This window comes from Lycium ferocissimum, chromosome 4, assembly GCF_029784015.1.
Source record: "Lycium ferocissimum isolate CSIRO_LF1 chromosome 4, AGI_CSIRO_Lferr_CH_V1, whole genome shotgun sequence".
NCBI classification, from domain to species: domain Eukaryota; kingdom Viridiplantae; phylum Streptophyta; class Magnoliopsida; order Solanales; family Solanaceae; genus Lycium; species Lycium ferocissimum.
In genome coordinates, this window is record NC_081345.1 from 10,738,032 (window position 1) to 10,755,771 (window position 17,740).

At 36.7% G+C, this 17,740-nt stretch overlaps 3 protein-coding genes across 3 annotated transcripts; 1 reads left to right on the forward strand and 2 right to left on the reverse strand.

The window, feature by feature from the left end:
• The first annotated feature begins 406 nt into the window (after positions 1-406).
• Positions 407-3,517, forward strand: LOC132051541 (probable beta-D-xylosidase 5). Its single transcript, XM_059442677.1, has 5 exons — positions 407-1,118; positions 1,210-1,379; positions 1,608-1,705; positions 1,790-2,554; positions 2,683-3,517. The coding sequence occupies exons 1-5, from the start codon at positions 426-428 to the stop codon at positions 3,300-3,302; spliced, it is 2,346 nt and encodes a 781-aa protein (XP_059298660.1). The 5' UTR covers positions 407-425; the 3' UTR covers positions 3,303-3,517.
• A 690-nt stretch (positions 3,518-4,207) lies between these two features.
• Positions 4,208-7,900, reverse strand: LOC132051542 (probable pectinesterase/pectinesterase inhibitor 51). Its single transcript, XM_059442678.1, has 3 exons — positions 7,222-7,900; positions 6,328-6,629; positions 4,208-5,163 (listed from the first exon to the last, which is right to left on the reverse strand). The coding sequence occupies exons 1-3, from the start codon at positions 7,845-7,847 to the stop codon at positions 4,478-4,480; spliced, it is 1,614 nt and encodes a 537-aa protein (XP_059298661.1). The 5' UTR covers positions 7,848-7,900; the 3' UTR covers positions 4,208-4,477.
• Positions 7,901-9,289: 1,389 nt separating this feature from the next.
• LOC132051543 (uridylate kinase PUMPKIN, chloroplastic-like) lies at positions 9,290-17,462 on the reverse strand. Its single transcript, XM_059442679.1, has 7 exons — positions 17,141-17,462; positions 13,708-13,855; positions 13,572-13,625; positions 12,663-12,754; positions 10,926-11,152; positions 9,874-10,050; positions 9,290-9,743 (listed from the first exon to the last, which is right to left on the reverse strand). Exons 1-7 carry the CDS (start codon positions 17,320-17,322, stop codon positions 9,634-9,636), a joined length of 990 nt encoding a protein of 329 aa, XP_059298662.1. The 5' UTR covers positions 17,323-17,462; the 3' UTR covers positions 9,290-9,633.
• Positions 17,463-17,740: the final 278 nt, after the last annotated feature.

Here is a 17,740-nt window from a genome sequence, read left to right on the forward strand (position 1 = left end):
TATCCCATGTTGTGCTTAGTCATATGCGTAACTGAAAATATATACTCAGAGAGCATAAAACTAGGAATACAATTCCAAGTCTAAATCATGATCTGCTAACCAAATTTCTAATAATGTGCTAAAAAACATAACCCTTAACAACCGACAAAATCACACTTGGAATGAACAAGGCAAATAAAGATTTCACTGTCTTCCATTTCACAAGAAGTGGTCCAAGTTACTAATTAAGGTATGAGATAATTACATTTTAATCCCAAAGCCAAACGACCATTATACCTGTCAATTCTTAAGCGACAATTAATATCCTATTTTGTTGCAGAAGGTAAGTCTTCATAGTGGACTCCACACCTCAAATTCTGGTATAAATAGGTAAAGCACAGCTTGATTTGAATCATCCAAACACAGACAAGCTAGAGAAACTAGCTATGGAGAAACACATTCTATTTTCTCTAATATTCTTTATAGTCGTCTTGACGATACCATGTACTACTTCCCAACTACATGCATGTTACCAGAATGACCCTAAGACCAGCACCTATGGTTTTTGTAACACTTCTTTATCTTATACAGACAGAGCAAAAGACTTGGTATCACGCTTAAGTCTCCAAGAAAAAGTGAAACAACTAGTTAACTCAGCAACAGGCATTTCCAGGCTTGGTGTGCCAGCTTACGAATGGTGGTCTGAGGCGCTACATGGGGTCTCAAATACGGGGCCTGGAGTACGTTTCAATGCGACAGTGCCTGGAGCCACCAGTTTCCCTGCTGTCATCCTTTCAGCTGCTAGTTTTAATGTTTCATTATGGTACACATTAGGCCAGGTTGTATCGACTGAGGCACGGGCCATGCACAATGTTGGCCTGGCTGGATTGACCTATTGGAGCCCCAATGTGAATGTGCTTAGGGACCCCAGATGGGGCAGAGCTCAAGAAACACCAGGTGAAGACCCTCTTGTGGTCTCCAAATATGCCGTTAACTATGTCCGAGGCTTGCAAGAAGTCGATGGAGAAGACTATTTCAGCAGTCAAAACAGGCTTAAAGTCTCCAGCTGTTGTAAACATTACACTGCTTATGATCTTGATAACTGGAAGGGCATTGACCGATTTCATTTTGACGCCAAGGTAATCAAATAGCGTACAAAGCAACCATTCAATTTATTTAGTTACTACTTGTAAAATTCTAGAATTAAACTTGGCCATGAAACTTTTACAGGTGACAGCGCAGGATATGGAGGATACTTTCCAGCCACCATTTAAAAGCTGCGTAGAGGAGGGTCATGTTAGCAGTGTAATGTGCTCATACAATCGTGTGAATGGAATTCCAACTTGTGCTGACCCAAAATTGCTCAAGGGAGTGATCAGAGATCAATGGGGTCTAGACGGGTTCGTTTACTCCTATTCTATAAAGTCCCGATATTCTGAAATCTTTATGCTAACAACTAACAAGGATTCATAAAGCAATTCTACCATTTAGATCATTAGATAATCTAATCAGCAGCAGGGCTCAAAACACAAATATACTTAACATCTGATAAATTCATTTCTATTCCCAAAAAAAGTTGTAATCTGCACTCTTTTCTAACATCTCATGTTGCAAAATCTTTTTATCAGATACATTGTCTCAGATTGTGATTCTATTGAAGTGTACTATGATAAAATACGCTATACTCGCACACGGGAGGATGCAGTTGCCCTTGCTTTGAAAGCAGGTCTTCTAACTACTTTCCTCTGGTTATTCTTGAAATAGAGATTATAATTTGTATAAGTTTTCAATGCTTATCGTGATCGTGCAGGTCTGAACATGAATTGTGGGGATTATCTAGGAAAGTACACAGAGAAAGCAGTGAATTTGAGCAAGGTGGACATGTCTACTGTTGATCAGTCATTGATATATAACTATATTGTACTAATGAGGCTTGGATTCTTCGATGGTGATCCAAAAGTGCAACCATTCGGAAACCTTGGACCATCTGATGTGTGTACCGAAGGTCATCAATCCTTGGGAATTGAAGCTGCAAAACAAGGGATAGTTTTGTTAGACAACAATGGTGTACTTCCTCTGTCGCCAAGCACCATTAAGAACTTGGCTCTTATAGGTCCGAATGCTAATGCCAGTGGAACGATGCTTAGTATCTATGCAGGGGTACCTTGCCGCTTCACTACCCCTTTACAGGGAATGAAGAAGTATTTATCAAACATAACATATGAGCCAGGATGTGCAAATGTTCAATGCACTGATGCAAGCCAAATCGAGGCAGCAGCGAAGGCTGCAGGTGCGGCTGACAATGTGGTGCTTGTTGTAGGGCTCGATCAATCCATCGAGAGAGAATCATTGGACAGAGTGAACTTGACATTGCCAGGATTTCAAGAAAAGCTTGTAACAGACGTGGCTAAGGCAACGAACGGATCAGTCATTCTAGTAATTATGTCAGCCAGTCCTATTGATGTCACCTTTGCCAAGAATAATAGAAAGATTGGGGCAATTTTGTGGGTTGGCTATCCTGGTCAAGATGGTGGTGATGCCATTTCTCAAGTCCTCTTTGGAGATTATAATCCAGGTTCTCTTAATAAACTTTAAAGCTTTAGTCCCTCCCCCCTCTCCTCGCACCTACCTCCCAGTTCAAACAGAAGTTGAAAATAGAAAAAGGTTCTTTCTTGATTTTGTTGTTTTGCAATGCTATTTCAGGTGGGAGGTCTCCTTTCACTTGGTATCCTCAGGAATATGTTGACAAAGTGCCAATGAGCGACATGAACATGAGAGCAAATTCTAGTAGAAACTTTCCTGGAAGAACTTACAGATTCTACAATGGAAAACCAATCTATACATTTGGCCATGGACTAAGCTACTCGACCTTTTCCTCATTCATAATTTCGGCGCCTTCCACCATTGTCATAAAACCAAAGAAAAGATATGTCTCAGATACCAACTTAACTGCCCAAGCCATTGATATTTCAACCATGGATTGCCAGAATGTAGGGATAAACATCACAGTTGGGGTCAAGAATAATGGCAAAATGGATGGATCCCATGTTGTCCTAGTGTTCTGGAAGCCGACTAATATGACTGGAGCGCCTAATATACAGCTGGTGGGATTTGGAAGAGTCTGGGTGAAGAAAGGGAAGACAGAAACAGTGACAATAAAATTGGATGTGTGCAAGGATTTCAGCTTAGCTGATGCACATGGGAAGAGGAAGATAGTCTCAGGGCTACAGACTATAATGGTTGGTTCTTCCAGTGAGCGCCAAGTTAGGCATCAGTTTAACATAAGGGTGGCTACAAAAGAAGAAGCTAAGATGGAGCTGTAATTTATGTCTTATTCTTAACAGACATGCATATATATACAATGTGTTTAAAGTAGCTGGTGCACACCAATGTTAGTCTTAGAAGAGAGGAGTGCTTATATCTAGATATCTGTGAAATGGGAAGTATACTAGATAGAAGATCATTGCTGACATCTATGAAATAGCAAATTAATGTAGTGCAATATCTAATAAAATTATAACTTGTGATTTCTATTGTATCATCAGATGTCATCCTGCTCGCGCATTTTCATATCTATATCAGTAAGAGTTTCAAAAGAGATACTTACTAGAGAAGTGGAAACCTGAAAGTATATATCTATGATTAAAAAAAATGGGGTGCTTCAGTTGGATATGCATACAAGTGTTGGGATGATTGAGGGCAAAATCCTTCTAATAGAAGATTGTTTGAATATTCCTTCATGGTCTTATACACTTCTGTTCTCAGATTCTTTCTTCAAAGTTAGTTGTCACTTCAGAATTGCAATACCATGTATTTCTCATGCTCTCTTCTTTTGACCTGCACAGCCAATAGAAAAGTTTTTCATATGTAGGTCAATTGACCAAACTCTATTAAAAGTTATTATGCCTTTTTAGTATAGTTCTCTTTGTCTCTGATTTATTGTCGTTCGAGGTTTGCAATTGTTAGCATCCGCATGACGCCATGTTAGTTAGATCCCACCAATAAGAGCTTGGATTCCCCTCAATAATGGTGAATTTTAACAAGAACCAAGAAAGTCCAAGTATTGTATACAATCCCATCAATAGCAAAACAACTACCCACTGAAGGGACCAGTGCCTAGACATGACTGGGAACACCTAGCCTAACACTATGACGGCAGCCAAGCGTACCAACAGAATAAGTTTGATCGTCAAACGTGCGAGTATGAAACAGGATCAACACATTGAAAGAAATCGAAGTTCCTCCTTTCTATTGCAAAAAAAAGTGTATACAAAATAAGCAACAATGGCTACGTTATGTTGTTGCATCACAAATTTCTTGAAAAAGAAGTTTACTTTCGACCACAATTTAAGAGACTTGTAGCAAAACAAAAAATTCGAACTCCTTTCAGTGATCCAGATTTTGTTGAACTTGTAGTTAAATGGAGGATTTCTGCAATACAGCAGATAAAATTGTATTTTTAAAGTAATTAATGGGTTAATATATAGTTCTGTTTAAATCATGAAGATGAAGGAATCCATTGATCGCCTTGAATGAAATTCTGGAGAGAGTATGAAGAAACATGTTGAGCTGGAATTTGGCTACTCCATAACACGCGTTCTTTAGAATTGGCTGCAGCCCCAGTATTTTCGAATTCTCCATAGTAAAGTGTGTTCAAAGCAAATTCGCCACTCCAAGGCATCCATCCAGCCGGATTAATAAGATCACCAAATTTACATTGTATAAACACTGTCCTGGAATATTCCTTCCACGGCCTTCCAAGGTAAGTTTTGTGTACACTAGGATTACTATAATACAACTTCATATATTCTGGAGTTCCGTTGATGGAACAATTATGGAAGACGAAGCCGGTTGATTGACCTGGCTCTAGTCTACCGTGAGCAGTCACAGCATTGGTTTCGCCATTCTCTGGATTTACTACCCGAGGGGCAACTAGAATGTCACAGTCTTGGAAGAACGCAGCCGCGTTACCAAAGATGAAATCTATATTACCCTGGATGCGACATGACTTGTAATATTGGCGCAACGAATTGGCATAAAGTATGTCTTGGTTGCCTAGAAATTCGCAATTTTCTATGATAGAACGATCACTGCTGGATCGAAAAGCTACTGCTTGTTGAGCATTAGCACCGGCTGTGTTTTGAACTGTTAGATCCCTGGCCATGAATCCATCACCAAGTACTCCTGTTTTTGGGTAAAAAATATTGAACATCAGAACAACTCAAAGCACTGAAAAATCATCAGGTATCAGTATTATTTTTTTCAATTGCTTATATTCCATGAAATCAAGTATAGTATGCTCATTAATGTACAAAGCTAGGACAAGTTGCTTTTATACTAATAGGTGAAGTTTAGTGACTTTGTTGTTATAATAATGGTTAAGATTAATTATAGTAATGTGATAAAAAAATAATTTTACGACTTTAATCAATGATCATATTTGAATTTTTCTCCTCTTCTGCACCAATAACTAGGAGTAATAATGTCTTAGGAGAGTTTATATCTGAAATTTGGGATAATTTGGTGAAGGATTCGGAGTTTTTTTTGTGAATCAGCTGCAAATTCCTTGTTGAAGAAGAAGAAGGGGGTCGGGGAGGGGGGGGGGGGGTTCAACAAAGGGAGTGGGTAATTTTAAGTGCAATTGGGAATTGGGTTTGATTTGGGAATTTTCATCCAAATAGGGGTATAGGTGTAAACTTTGGTAACGGCAGGAGTATTTTTATTCACAATCGCTAACGGAGGGTAAAGTTAGCTAATAAAAGAAAGTAGAGGGGCATATTTGACCATTTTCCTTTGAATTTTTCTCCTCTTCTGCACCAATAACTAGGAATAGTGACTATAGGACGGGACAGTTATACGTTTTATTCAATAGTTTGGCAAGAAGTACGACTTTTCGGTGCCAATGCATGTTAATGAGCATAAATGCTAGCATCGTAGTAGAAAATACTCGAGCCGGTAAAATTAATGGAAGATTTGGCTGCGTCAGGTTCATTGTTCAGTCGTTGCAATTTAAATATTCAACACATTAGTAGATGTAACTGTTTATACTGTATTTATAGTCTTGAAATTCCAAGTAAAAAAGACTTAATTTCCTGCTAATCTATAACGGACAAAAACTAATTGGGGCCTAGTGCTTTATCTCCGGTTTAATTTTCCTGATGTCAATCTAGGATTGGACTAATTATCGATTTTAGACTGAAATTTGGACTTTATTAACTTTATCATTATAACATGAAATTGGGTTGAATTACACTAAAATTTACACCAACAAAAAAAAAATTGCAAAATCATAACATGAAACAAAATGATCAAATGAAATGAACCACCAAGTTGCAATAATTGACTTACCGACAGTAGCAGATTCAAAAGTGGTGACCCCACTGTTGGCCATGTGACCAACATTTAATGATCCAGTAATAACAGTTTTGCCCATTCCATCTCCCAAAAATACCAAATTTCTCTTTGACATAGGAACCCTAACTATTTCATCATACAACCCCGTCTTGATCAATATCACAAATCTCTCAGTGACCAAATTGTTGGGTGCTGCATTCACCGCATCCTGCACTGTCCTATAGTTACAATTTCCAACCTTGCAAACCGTCACATTGGGCTTCAAACTCGAAGGTACCCCGCCCTTGACGTCCGTTCTGATGTCAGACACATAATATAATCAAATTATGCTGGAATTTAAAAAAAAAAATAAAGAAGATTTTTGAATATTCTGATCTTAATTTAAAGATGTGTTAGTATACCAAAGTGTCATTTGTATCTTGAGGTCTTAAATATGTCAGGTAGGATATTAGGTGTAAAGAGTTATATTCTCCGTATCAAAGTATATGTCGTGTTTCTTTTTTACACGCTTTTTCAGAAAATACTAATTAAGAGGGGATTTTGACTATTTTACCCCTTATTTATGTCTTAAGATATAATTTTTTTTCATTAAATATTTAAGTGTTTATAGTCTTAAAAACAATTACTATTAAGAATAAAATGGGGAAAATCTAATTAATTTTGTCTTTAGCATTTGAAATGACAAATAATTTGAGATAATTTTTTATTTTTTAAAATCACGATAAATAATACGAGACGGATAGAATACTAAATATAGATCGTCACATTCTTCTCTAAAAGGAGGTACCAAAAAGAAAAGTACAATAAACAAATTGAAACAAAGAAAGAAAAGTGTGTTTTTCCTGTCAACTAAAACTTTTAAATGAGATAATAATACAATTTAAATACCTGGTGCCTCTAACACCTTCCCAAAATCCATCACGCTCCGTTTTAGGCGGACTCCATGATGCTAATTGGTTCCCATGAATATCATAATTCATTATCATCCCCAAAGCATTGCTGGTCAACCCTATCAAAGACTCCATCAACACTATCGTTTTCCTGACTTGAACGGTATCATTCACCTTTTGCAAACCCGCAGAGCATCCGTGTTGATACCCTGAGGCTGCACTCATCCATGCACGAGCGTTCTTGATTTCGCCTTTTTCCAATGCATCAACCGTATGTTTGAATCTGTATTCCGAATAATCGAGTCCCTCTATGCAATTATTCGCGGCTACTGTGATGTTAATGTTTCGACTCGAAGCGTTTAGTATGTCCTTCACCATGGCCTGGGCATTGGTGAGTTTGTGAGAGGACAGAGCTAACGCGGAATGGATTATTTGAAGGGTTGTGGGGTTGGAAGGCAAGTGGTAGTGGTGATGATGGAACGAAGACTCGCATGTTGAAGGATCACGTGAGGCTTTGCAAGCTCCTTGTATCTCAGGAGGCAAATGGCCGTGTTGGTGATATTTGGCGTGAGAGAGGGAGAAGAATAATAAGAGGAGGATTGCTAGAGAGAAATGAGACCCCATTGAATTATGGTTTTGAAATTTGTTTGAAAAAATGCTAGGTTTATTCAAGTTGCTTTTTTTGTCCTTTTTTTTGGGGGGGGGGGGCGCGGGGGTGGGGGGGGGCATGGTTTACATATGAATCGATGGTTGAAAAGAAGTGTTTGACCAGTGTTGAAGTGAGGGGCTAAGGATGAGTTTGGGTGAATGGTAAGGAATGTGAGGATGGGGTTCTGTTGAGGTTTTGTGGTGCAATGGTAGAGAGACTCGTTGACTCATTTTCACATGTGGTATAAAAAGAAATTGTCATATTAAAATTGCCTAATTAACTTTATGTACTGTAACAGCAACGTGATATTAATAAATATTTCATAACTTTATTTATTTAATGGGTAAGTTTTATTGACTTTAGTACTTTACTATTTTAATAGTAAGTAAATAAATTTAAGTTACTTTACGCGAGGGTCAGACAAGAGTTTCACGGGATGGAGCACGATAGTCACAAGGCTTTCGACATCTGCCGTCTAGGTGTCGGTAGTAATAAATGAGATCTGACGAATTGGAAATTTTCTTAAATTTATATTCCTTGATATCCTTTTTTATATAATTTGTATAGAAAGTTAGAAACAATTAAAACTGGAGTTGATTTTTTCCCTATATACACCAGTATTTTTGCAAGTGCATTACATGTGTATTTCATATTATTTTTCAATAAACATATATAGTAACACGTGATCCATACTTATTCAAAAAATTATTAGAAAAATTATTACTAGTAGTTATATATTACAAATTTGAATGTAACAAAAGCTAGTATTCTGGCATAACCTTAAGATCTTTTATGAACAAAAGTCAAAAGGCGTGAAAGTGAAAACGAGTGAGGATTTTTACTAGAAGAAAAAGAAAAAAAAAAGTGAAAAGTAATGAGAGATTTGACTAAAACAAAAAAATAGAATGAAAAAAGAAAAAAAAAAGGTGAAAAAGTGAGGAATTTTTACTACTAAGGACAAAAAAGGCGGGGGGGGGGGGGGGCGCGGGGAAGTGAAAGAAAGCGAAGAATGACAGTGAAAACTAATGGGAGATTTGACTTAAAATAAACAAATAAAAAAAGAAAAAAAATTCAGATTAGAAATTAGGTTATGGGTACGCGTTCATGTTAATGAACTAAAATCGGGTTATTAAAATAGGAGATTGGAGTAATCCGATAGGTTTGACGATAGATTTTAAAAATTGGGGTAAATTTAGCGCTATAGTATAATGAAAGATGAAAGTAACAAATATTTTAAAGTACGTACAAGGGCAAATTTGATCACTTACATTCTCAAACTTTATACGTAATTAAACTAATACACGTTATGAAACAGATGGAACATTAGCCATGCATAGATTATAATTGTCAATTGTCATGCAGAATTTTGTATCAAAAACCAAACGCTATTAAATTTTCTTATACTTCAAACCAAATATAAGCAATGCATAATTCTCATACGTAGATAAAATTTTCCTTATAATTCAAACCAAGAAAAGAATAGAAATGTAGAACATAAAAGTAGAATTACTGTCAAAGAATACAACTCTTGGCTACCTAGGTTTGCACTTCAAGAAAAGCTCTGAAAATTCCACGGGGAAAAAAATCCGAGAATTATATGCTTATCTTCAGTAGTTGTGAATCGATGGCTTTCAAAGGGAATTCCTTCAATACTTTTGAGTGCCAACTTCTTGGAACAATCTGCCAAAATGAGCTCTCTAAGTGTATTGAAATGCTACAAATAGCAATCCAACTACCAGCTACTTTTTTTTTTTTTACCTCTTAAGATATTGCTGCTTCTGTATTCCATGTGTCACCAATTAATGTGCCAACCCTCTCTCCTTTAATGGCTTTAGCAATGTTACCTGGTTTATTGAGATTAAAAACGACAACTGCATAATGAAAAATAAGATTGGAAATGTCAGTTCTTAAGTCGATTTAAAAGTGAAGGCTCGCCGATGACACCTCTAGAGATTCATCCAGAAAATGACAGAGGGAATCCAAGGGTTGAAAACGTCGTACCTGGAATGTTATTCTCTTGGCACAAAGTAATTGCAGTCAAGTCCATCACAGAGAGCTCTTTCGAAATTACTTCATGGTAAGTCAGGTTATCCTGAAGACAAGCATCAGGATTCTGCCTCGGGTTATCATCATAGACTCCATCAACGTTTGTTGCCTTCAACACCACCTCGGCATTAACTTCAATGCATTCAAAATTTGATTGGTGAGAACAAAAAACAAAAGAAAGAGACATGCAGTCTCATTTATGTTCCAGTAGCAGAGCGCCATTTGTCTCATAGACCACATCATCGCTTGGATGAGAACCATATGGACATATTCTATTTAATAGGGATAAATATTAGTTAATATTTAGGTGGCTGAAGTGGGCACAGAATGAACTTATTCTTAGCCGAATAGCTTCACATTAACCATGAAAAATTGATTTTAAGAAAATTACCAAGCCACTCCACTCTGTTAGGAATGTTTTCCAAATATAGGACAGTTTACAGCGTATAAAGCCCTTATAAAATTTCCTACCTAGGTGTTAGGTATGAAGGAAAACGTTTTCTAGGAAAATAAATGGGTTTTTTTACTTATTTTCTTGTGTTCGGTACGTAAGTAAAACAAATTATCTTAAAAGCATTTGTTTATAATCTAGACAAATACTATGAAAAGCGGGGGTTGTTGGGGGGGTGTGTGTGGGGGGGGCGGGGGGGATAGGGTTGAAGATGAGGTGTGTTGGAGGGTGGGGAGGACACAATCAATGTGGAATGCCACTTGTGAAACTTGTTTCCCCTACTTCCACTAGAGAAGTCATTTTCCTCATTTTTAAGAAACTTATTTTCCTAAAGAAAATGTTTTCCAACAATTTTGACCAACCAAAAATGGAAAATTGGAAAACATCTTCTGGAAAATGTTTTTGGTCCATACCGAACACACCGTTGTAGTTTTGCTTTCTCTTTTATCCAATTTAGGAAGGAAGAATGATATTTTGCATAATCCACTTTAATTTGCAAATATGTCAAAGTTCCATGCACGAAGAACATCAGAATCAGGAAAGAAGTAGAACTCACTCTCTGCACAACGTAGAGCTGCAGCAGTGTCTGTCGTGAAGAAGGGATTCCCAGTTCCTGCTGCAAAAATTACTACTCTCCCTTTCTCGAGATGCCTAACAGCCCTTCTACGGATATATGGTTCAGCAACTTCTGACATTCTAAATGCAGTCTGGACTCTTGTGGGGATTCCAATGCTCTCCATTGTAGCTTGTAAGAATATTGCATTCATAACAGTTGCTAACATCCTGAAAGGTAAGTGATAAAACTTTAATTAAGAGCAGTACCCAAATTTCCCAAAGTGATCTCTCTACCATGCATCTTCAGCACATACTGAAAATTATAGGACAGATTAAACAAGATGCGATACCACCACTCGAACTCAGGCAAATATGAGGGATTTCAATCTGACCAACTTAAAGGCCAACTTAAAGAACTGACCTGTCACTCCAGAATAGCTTTACTAAACAAAAGCTTTGTTTTCAAGTATATTAGCCTGAAGGTCTGCAGGCCCTAGCAATGCAAAACTTGGTTTGAATACAAATACAAGGAAGACATTTGGATTGAAATCAAGATTTGTACCACCAGGTTCTGCAGAATCTCGGACTAATATAATTCAAAACAAAAGCATTTGTATCCCATTAGATATTAAGCAAAAACAAAATGCAATTGACAAAATATAGATTTGGGGCATAGCCTACTTAGATTAAAAACTGACATTTGTAAAAAATTTAATCTTGTTTTATGTTCCAATCAGTTCTAATGCTACCTCACTATAATAAGCTTTTATAAACCAATCTTCGCTAAGAGATATAATTCTAAAAAGATTATCGGATATCTGGACTAGGGGCATCCTACACAGCTCAGATAGTTTAGAGTACAGCTTAGCTCCCCAGTTTTAACAGCATCCAGTTGCAAATAAATGTCCGAGTAATTAGGATTTTGTAGTATAAATATATCATATTGAAGTAAAATTAGGAGAGAATATGAGTTGTGTGATACAGTTAATTCAAGGGTTAGCTTCCCGTGTTTTTACATAACTTCAGCTTTCAAAAAATAATAACTACCTCACTATTTTAGCAATGGGGTAACAGCCTATCAAAATCCTCTTCGGCCAACAACTTTGAAGCCTCTACACATAGTATATGATACAAATTCACTGTCAAAAGCTGCCTACTTTTTTTTTTTTTTCAATTTGCTTCTTTGATCTCCAAATCATCATCTATTCAGGCACATGCTTAATTCCTTTCAAAGCACTTTTTCATAACTTTAGTCACCAACACCAAAGCTCAAAAAAGGAAAAAGGAGCCTCGAAACCCCACTCTGATTTGTTTAACGGTTATGTGATGTAACAGAAAAACAACCAAGCCTGTCCTACATCAACATCTTTTATGGAAATAGGAAATAGGAACCCATCAAAATAACTCTTCCTACCACCCTTTGCTTCCTCAAGTACATTTTCTGAAAACTATAAAAGAATGTGTACCTAATCACACCTTTAAGTTAGAGTCATGTTTGTTTAAAGCATACTAAATTGCACAAACAACACCACAAAGTCCATTACACCCTTGAATTGTCAGCGGTATACACGGAAGCATGAAAGATCACTAAGTTTAGAAAGTTCTCTTTGAGCAAGAAAAAGTGTCAAATTAACCCAAAAAGACAAAGGGTAAGAAATCGACATTTAACTTTTGAAAGCATTTGAAACAAACTTTTTGAAAGGTATTCAAACTAAACAAAAAACAATAGCAAACATACCCAATATAATCAGCAGATGACCGATCCAGTCCACTACTTCCTGCATGGGAGGATCCACGAAAAATATTACCTCCACCAACAACTATTGCAACCTGCCACATTTGCTAGAACAACTGAGAATCTATGAAAAAACTGAATAAGATTGCCATCAAGGAGCTCATAGTAGTATTATACTGATTTAATCATGACATACGATTGAAAACAAATATATTGAATGACAAATATGAAAATTAACAAATGGAGCAGCAGATGAACAGGCAACAATCCAGTCCGCTACCTCCTGCCCAAGAGGATCCACCAAAAATATTACCTCCACTAACAACTATGGCAGACCTACACAGCTACACATTCGCTAGAAGAACTGAGAAATCTATGAAAAACCAGACCCAGATCGCCATCAATGAGCTCATAGCAGTATTTACTGATTTAATCATGATATAAGATTGGAAACAAGCAGTTACAATAGCAAATATGAAGATCAACACTTGGTTCATATTCTGAATCACATAAACAATTTGCAAATTCAGTTGGACGCGGGGAAGTTTCATTGCTATAAAATTTTAATGAAATGACTATAATTTTTTTAGTTCAATTTCCAGATAACGATCTTGAGCACTGACGAGCAGGAAATTTGGGTAAATGTTTACTTCAGATAGCACAAGAAATGAAAATGTACAAATGATAATGATACGAATCCTAAGGTTGACGCTCCAGCCAAACCATGACCTATGGAGAATACAATAATAAATCAACGGTCTAAGGATCCTTCAAAATAGGGAGCAGAAAGATAGATAATAAAGGAAAAGTTAATGAAACAAAGTCAAATCCTTCAGATAATGCACCACCTTTATATAATATCAGAATAAGGATCTTTAGTAAAGAAATATATGATTTATGCAAAAAATTAACCTCTATGCCAAGTCGAGTGACAGCTGCCACCTCCCTTGCAATGGCCATTGTGATCTGTACAACAACATGAAAGCTTTATAAAAGATCAGAAATCTAGAAAGAAAAAGAACAGAACAACACAGCAACCTATTCTGACCTTGGGATCAATGTTTTGTGCTTGATCTCCTGCTAGTGCCTCACCACTAACTTTAAGCAGCACCCTACGCCATCTATATGATGGTTTAGATGTTCCATTATTTGTCATCGTGACACCAAAAGGAGCTATAGGAGATAACTCAGGTTGCCTATCACAGAACACAGACACAAGGAAGTTGATATAAGAAACACACAACTTCATGCAAAGCAAGCACAAATAACTAAATGTCAATAGAGATAAGTGGTAACAATAATATGTATAACAAGTTATAGTTAGGGACTATTAAGTTATATCTAAAGTGACACTGCATGACACACTTAAGATAGAACGAAATTTAATATTTTTTAAAAATGCAAGGTCTTACTTAAAGTATCAATAGCATGAAGAATAAAATACCTAAAAGTGGAAGAATGTAAAACATTTTTGGTATTGCTACTAAAGCATCCAATCCAAGGTAAATAGGGTAAACTCCATTCGTTGCAATCAGTGATACATTTATTGCGCAAAAGGAAAAAGGAAGTTCGAATGATTAGCCTGCTCGGCGAAAAGTATAAAAATTTTGAGCTTATTCGCTGAATGAATAAAATGAAAAGAACCCCGCATGTTGTGCTTAGGCTGCTAAATTTATGTTATTTTACTCTTACTTTCAAGTATAAAGTAAAAGGTTTCATAAGCCCTTATAAATCAGATGGAGAAACTGTTGTGCTTGCGTTCAACGACTCACACCCCTCCCCAGGATAATCTGTTTCCCTCACCTCTACTTGACGAGTCCACTAAGGTATTAATGAATAACCTTTTCACAATAAACTAGTCGAGTTAAAAGGGCAAATCTATGAATGCACTTTGAATATTCAAGGACAGTGTTCCACCTCTCAACTTCTACAAGTTGAAGTGCTATTACAGTAAAAGATAATTTCATATGATTAATACATTTATCACACATCATATGACCATTATCAGGTAAACTGAAGACAAAAGCTTTCCCACTGCTGACTTGCTACCGTCAAGAGTTTCTTCAATTTCCTCAAATAAATGTAATATCAATATGGACATTTTGCTTTTCATTTTTAAAAAAACACAATAACTGAGTTGCACAAACACCCAAAAGATTTTGTAGAACCTTAAGCTATTTTCACCTATGTTGCTCGGACCCTTCACTTTTGCTGCCGCACCCGTGTCCGACACGACATGACACCGACACCGACACCGGATTCGTGTCGGATCTGGTCAAACGACATTGGATACTTTGACCAAATCCATGGACCAATCTGAGAAAAAAAATTTGAGGCCAAATTGAAAGAAACAAAGAGAGCTCTTGAAGAGTGGACACTTATTGTATCTAGAAGAGTTTCAAGTTAATTAAAAATTAATATTTAATTATAAATGAAACATAACTATAAAAAATTATTTTTGTTTTTTATTTCTAGGCATAGATTTAGTTATTTTTCTTATAATTTTGAATAATTTTAGCTGAATCCCCGCACCCGTATCCGCACCTGGATCCGTACCCCCGAATCTTAAAATTTAGCTTATGCCGAATCCGACCTCTAGATCCGTACCCATATCCGACACTCGACACCGAGTCTGAGCAACATAGATTTTCACCACAATAGTGACAATCATATGAAACCTATCGTTTGGTTTGAAGACAATTTATGATGGGGTTAGTAATGTTGGGATCAGTAATGTTGGGATTAGTTATGCTGGGATTATTTCTTATCGATTGTTTGGGTTGTTGTATTAACATAACATGCATTGCATAATTTCTAAATAGTACTGAATAGGGTGCATAACAGTATAAGAATAGTATTGGTATCATTAATGCCATGGTTTACTATGTATAAGAATAGTACTGAATAGGGTGTATAAGTAATACTGGTATTAGTTGTACTAGACTTGAATTTGCAACCAAACATTGTACTAAAATTTTATACCAGCATTATTCTACCTAATACACCCTACCAAACGACCGTGTTATCAGGTGCTGGCCTCAGTTTACAGCAGCAAAGTCTTTAAGCTGATAAGCTAGAAAAGCTGGACAAGATCAGGAGAAATTTTCTATGGGAAGGGAATAGCAGCACTCACAAATTTCATTTGGTAAAATGGGACAAAGTATTGCTCCCAAAGTGCAATTGAGGCCTGGGAGTCAAAGATCTGGCAATTCATAACAATTCCTTACTCATGAAATGGCTTTGGAGGTTTGGCTCAGATGATGGAAGTCTCTGGAAGGAGGTGATCATAGCTAAACATGGTAAAAAGGACAACTGGAGCTCTAATACTGTGCTTTTATCTTATGGAGTTGGGCCATGGAAGTATATCAGTAAGCTGTAAGCTGGGTTCTGAGTTTTCTCATGGAATCCACTTCAAACCTGGTGATGCTGTTCATATTAAATTTTGGAAGGATAGATGGCTCATCAATACATCTCTCATGGAGGAATACCCCAGCCTCTTCAACATTGCCATCGACAAGGATTCCTCAATTGCTCAAAACAGGATCAACAACAGTTGGGATGTGCATTTCAGAAGATTTGTACAGGATTGGGAACTTGGGAGTTTGATGGAAATGGTAGCAAAGGTGGAAGCTCACAACATTGATGAAAGTGCACCAGACAAGTTGAGATGGGGAAACAAAGGCACATTCACAGTGAAAGAATGCTATAGGCAACTATGTTCTCATAATCAATTACCTGATATATGGCCATGGAAGCTAGTATGGAACACTAAACTGCCTATGAAAATTAAATGTTTCAGCTGGGTTATAAAGAAAATTCAAGAATACAGATTCCATGACAGGTCATCAACAAATGTAAACCTGGCTCTCCACTGTAGAAGTGTAAGGCGCCGTTTGGTAGTATGTATTAGAGAAAATAATACATGTATTAGCTTTGGTATCACTAATCCCTTGTTTGGTACTCCTTCCGTCCCATATTAGTTGTCCACATTACTATAAATATCCGTCCCAAAATACTTGTCCATTTACAAAATAAAGATATAATCAATTAAGTTTTTCCTACTTTGGCCTTATCATTAATTGTTTTTTAAAGTAACCAATATTGATTAGAGTGCAATTAATTGGAGAGAGATAAGGGTAATGTAGTAAAAATATACTTTTATTTATGAGTTCTTAAAGGGCGTGTAAAGGGTTAAAAGCCGTGTAAAGGGGAAAGTGGAGGGAGTAGTGTTTTTCAACATATGTATAACACCCTATTCAGTACTATCCTCATACATAGCAAATCATGGTATTAGCAATACAAGGGTAATTAATACATGGATAAGCATGGTTAAAGACAGAACTAACCTTAACACACCAAACCAAACACCGGATAAGAAACCAGCATTACTAATACACCGTATTGACTAAGTTGAAAATATTACAGGAAGACTTAAAATTCTCATATTCCCTAGAAAAGAAAAGGAGAATTAATTAGAATACCTGCCATTCATGTGGTCTGAAGATTGGCCATTGTGAGAGGAGCAACATTTGACGGCTAAAGAAGGATAAGAAGAGTCATCAAGTTTGAAATGATGGTAAATGGGTTTCAAGAAACAGAGAGATGGCGGAGAGATAGCATTGAAAGAGGAAATGGGCCGGCAAAAGGATGTAGAAATAGCCATGGGGAAACCAAAATTACAGCCAAATAGGATGTTTAATTATTCTTTGGTGTTTTCCTTGTTCCACAAGGTGAGAATGTTCTTTGTGGATAATGTTAAATCCTTAGGTTTTTCAAACATGTCACCTCCCGAGGACAATATCACTGCAGACGGAAAGGATAACTAAGGTCACTCTCTCTTTCCATTTATACTTCTTCCATTAGGCTAAGCATTTTTTTTTTCTCTCTTTTCTAATTTTTCATTTACATTTTTACAGCTTTCAAAACACATGTAAAAGAATGTCACATGTAGCATTTTTTTAAGGGAAAAGGGTCAAAAATACCCCTCTACTTTGGAAAAAGGGCTAAAAATATCCTCCAAACTTATTTTGGGTCAAAAATACCCCTCCCATCCTTAAAGTTTTCAAATATCTACACTGTCT

Bases quoted from the DNA above. Each gene is read 5' to 3' on its own strand.
- LOC132051541 (XM_059442677.1), top strand. From the start codon at position 426: ATGGAGAAACACATTCTATTTTCTCTAATATTCTTTATAGTCGTCTTG. The intron at 1,119-1,209 runs GTAATCAAATAG...AAACTTTTACAG, and splicing joins GATTTCATTTTGACGCCAAG to GTGACAGCGCAGGATATGGA. The intron at 2,555-2,682 runs GTTCTCTTAATA...ATGCTATTTCAG, and splicing joins CTTTGGAGATTATAATCCAG to GTGGGAGGTCTCCTTTCACT.
- LOC132051542 (XM_059442678.1), bottom strand. From the start codon at position 7,847: ATGGGGTCTCATTTCTCTCTAGCAATCCTCCTCTTATTATTCTTCTCC. The intron at 6,630-7,221 runs GTATTTAAATTG...GTCTGACATCAG, and splicing joins GAAGGTGTTAGAGGCACCAG to AACGGACGTCAAGGGCGGGG. The intron at 5,164-6,327 runs GTAAGTCAATTA...ACCCAAAAACAG, and splicing joins TTTTGAATCTGCTACTGTCG to GAGTACTTGGTGATGGATTC.
- LOC132051543 (XM_059442679.1), bottom strand. From the start codon at position 17,322: ATGGCTATTTCTACATCCTTTTGCCGGCCCATTTCCTCTTTCAATGCT. The intron at 11,153-12,662 runs GTATGTTTGCTA...CTTACCTTTCAG, and splicing joins TCATCTGCTGATTATATTGG to GATGTTAGCAACTGTTATGA. The intron at 9,744-9,873 runs GTACGACGTTTT...TTCATTATGCAG, and splicing joins CCAAGAGAATAACATTCCAG to TTGTCGTTTTTAATCTCAAT.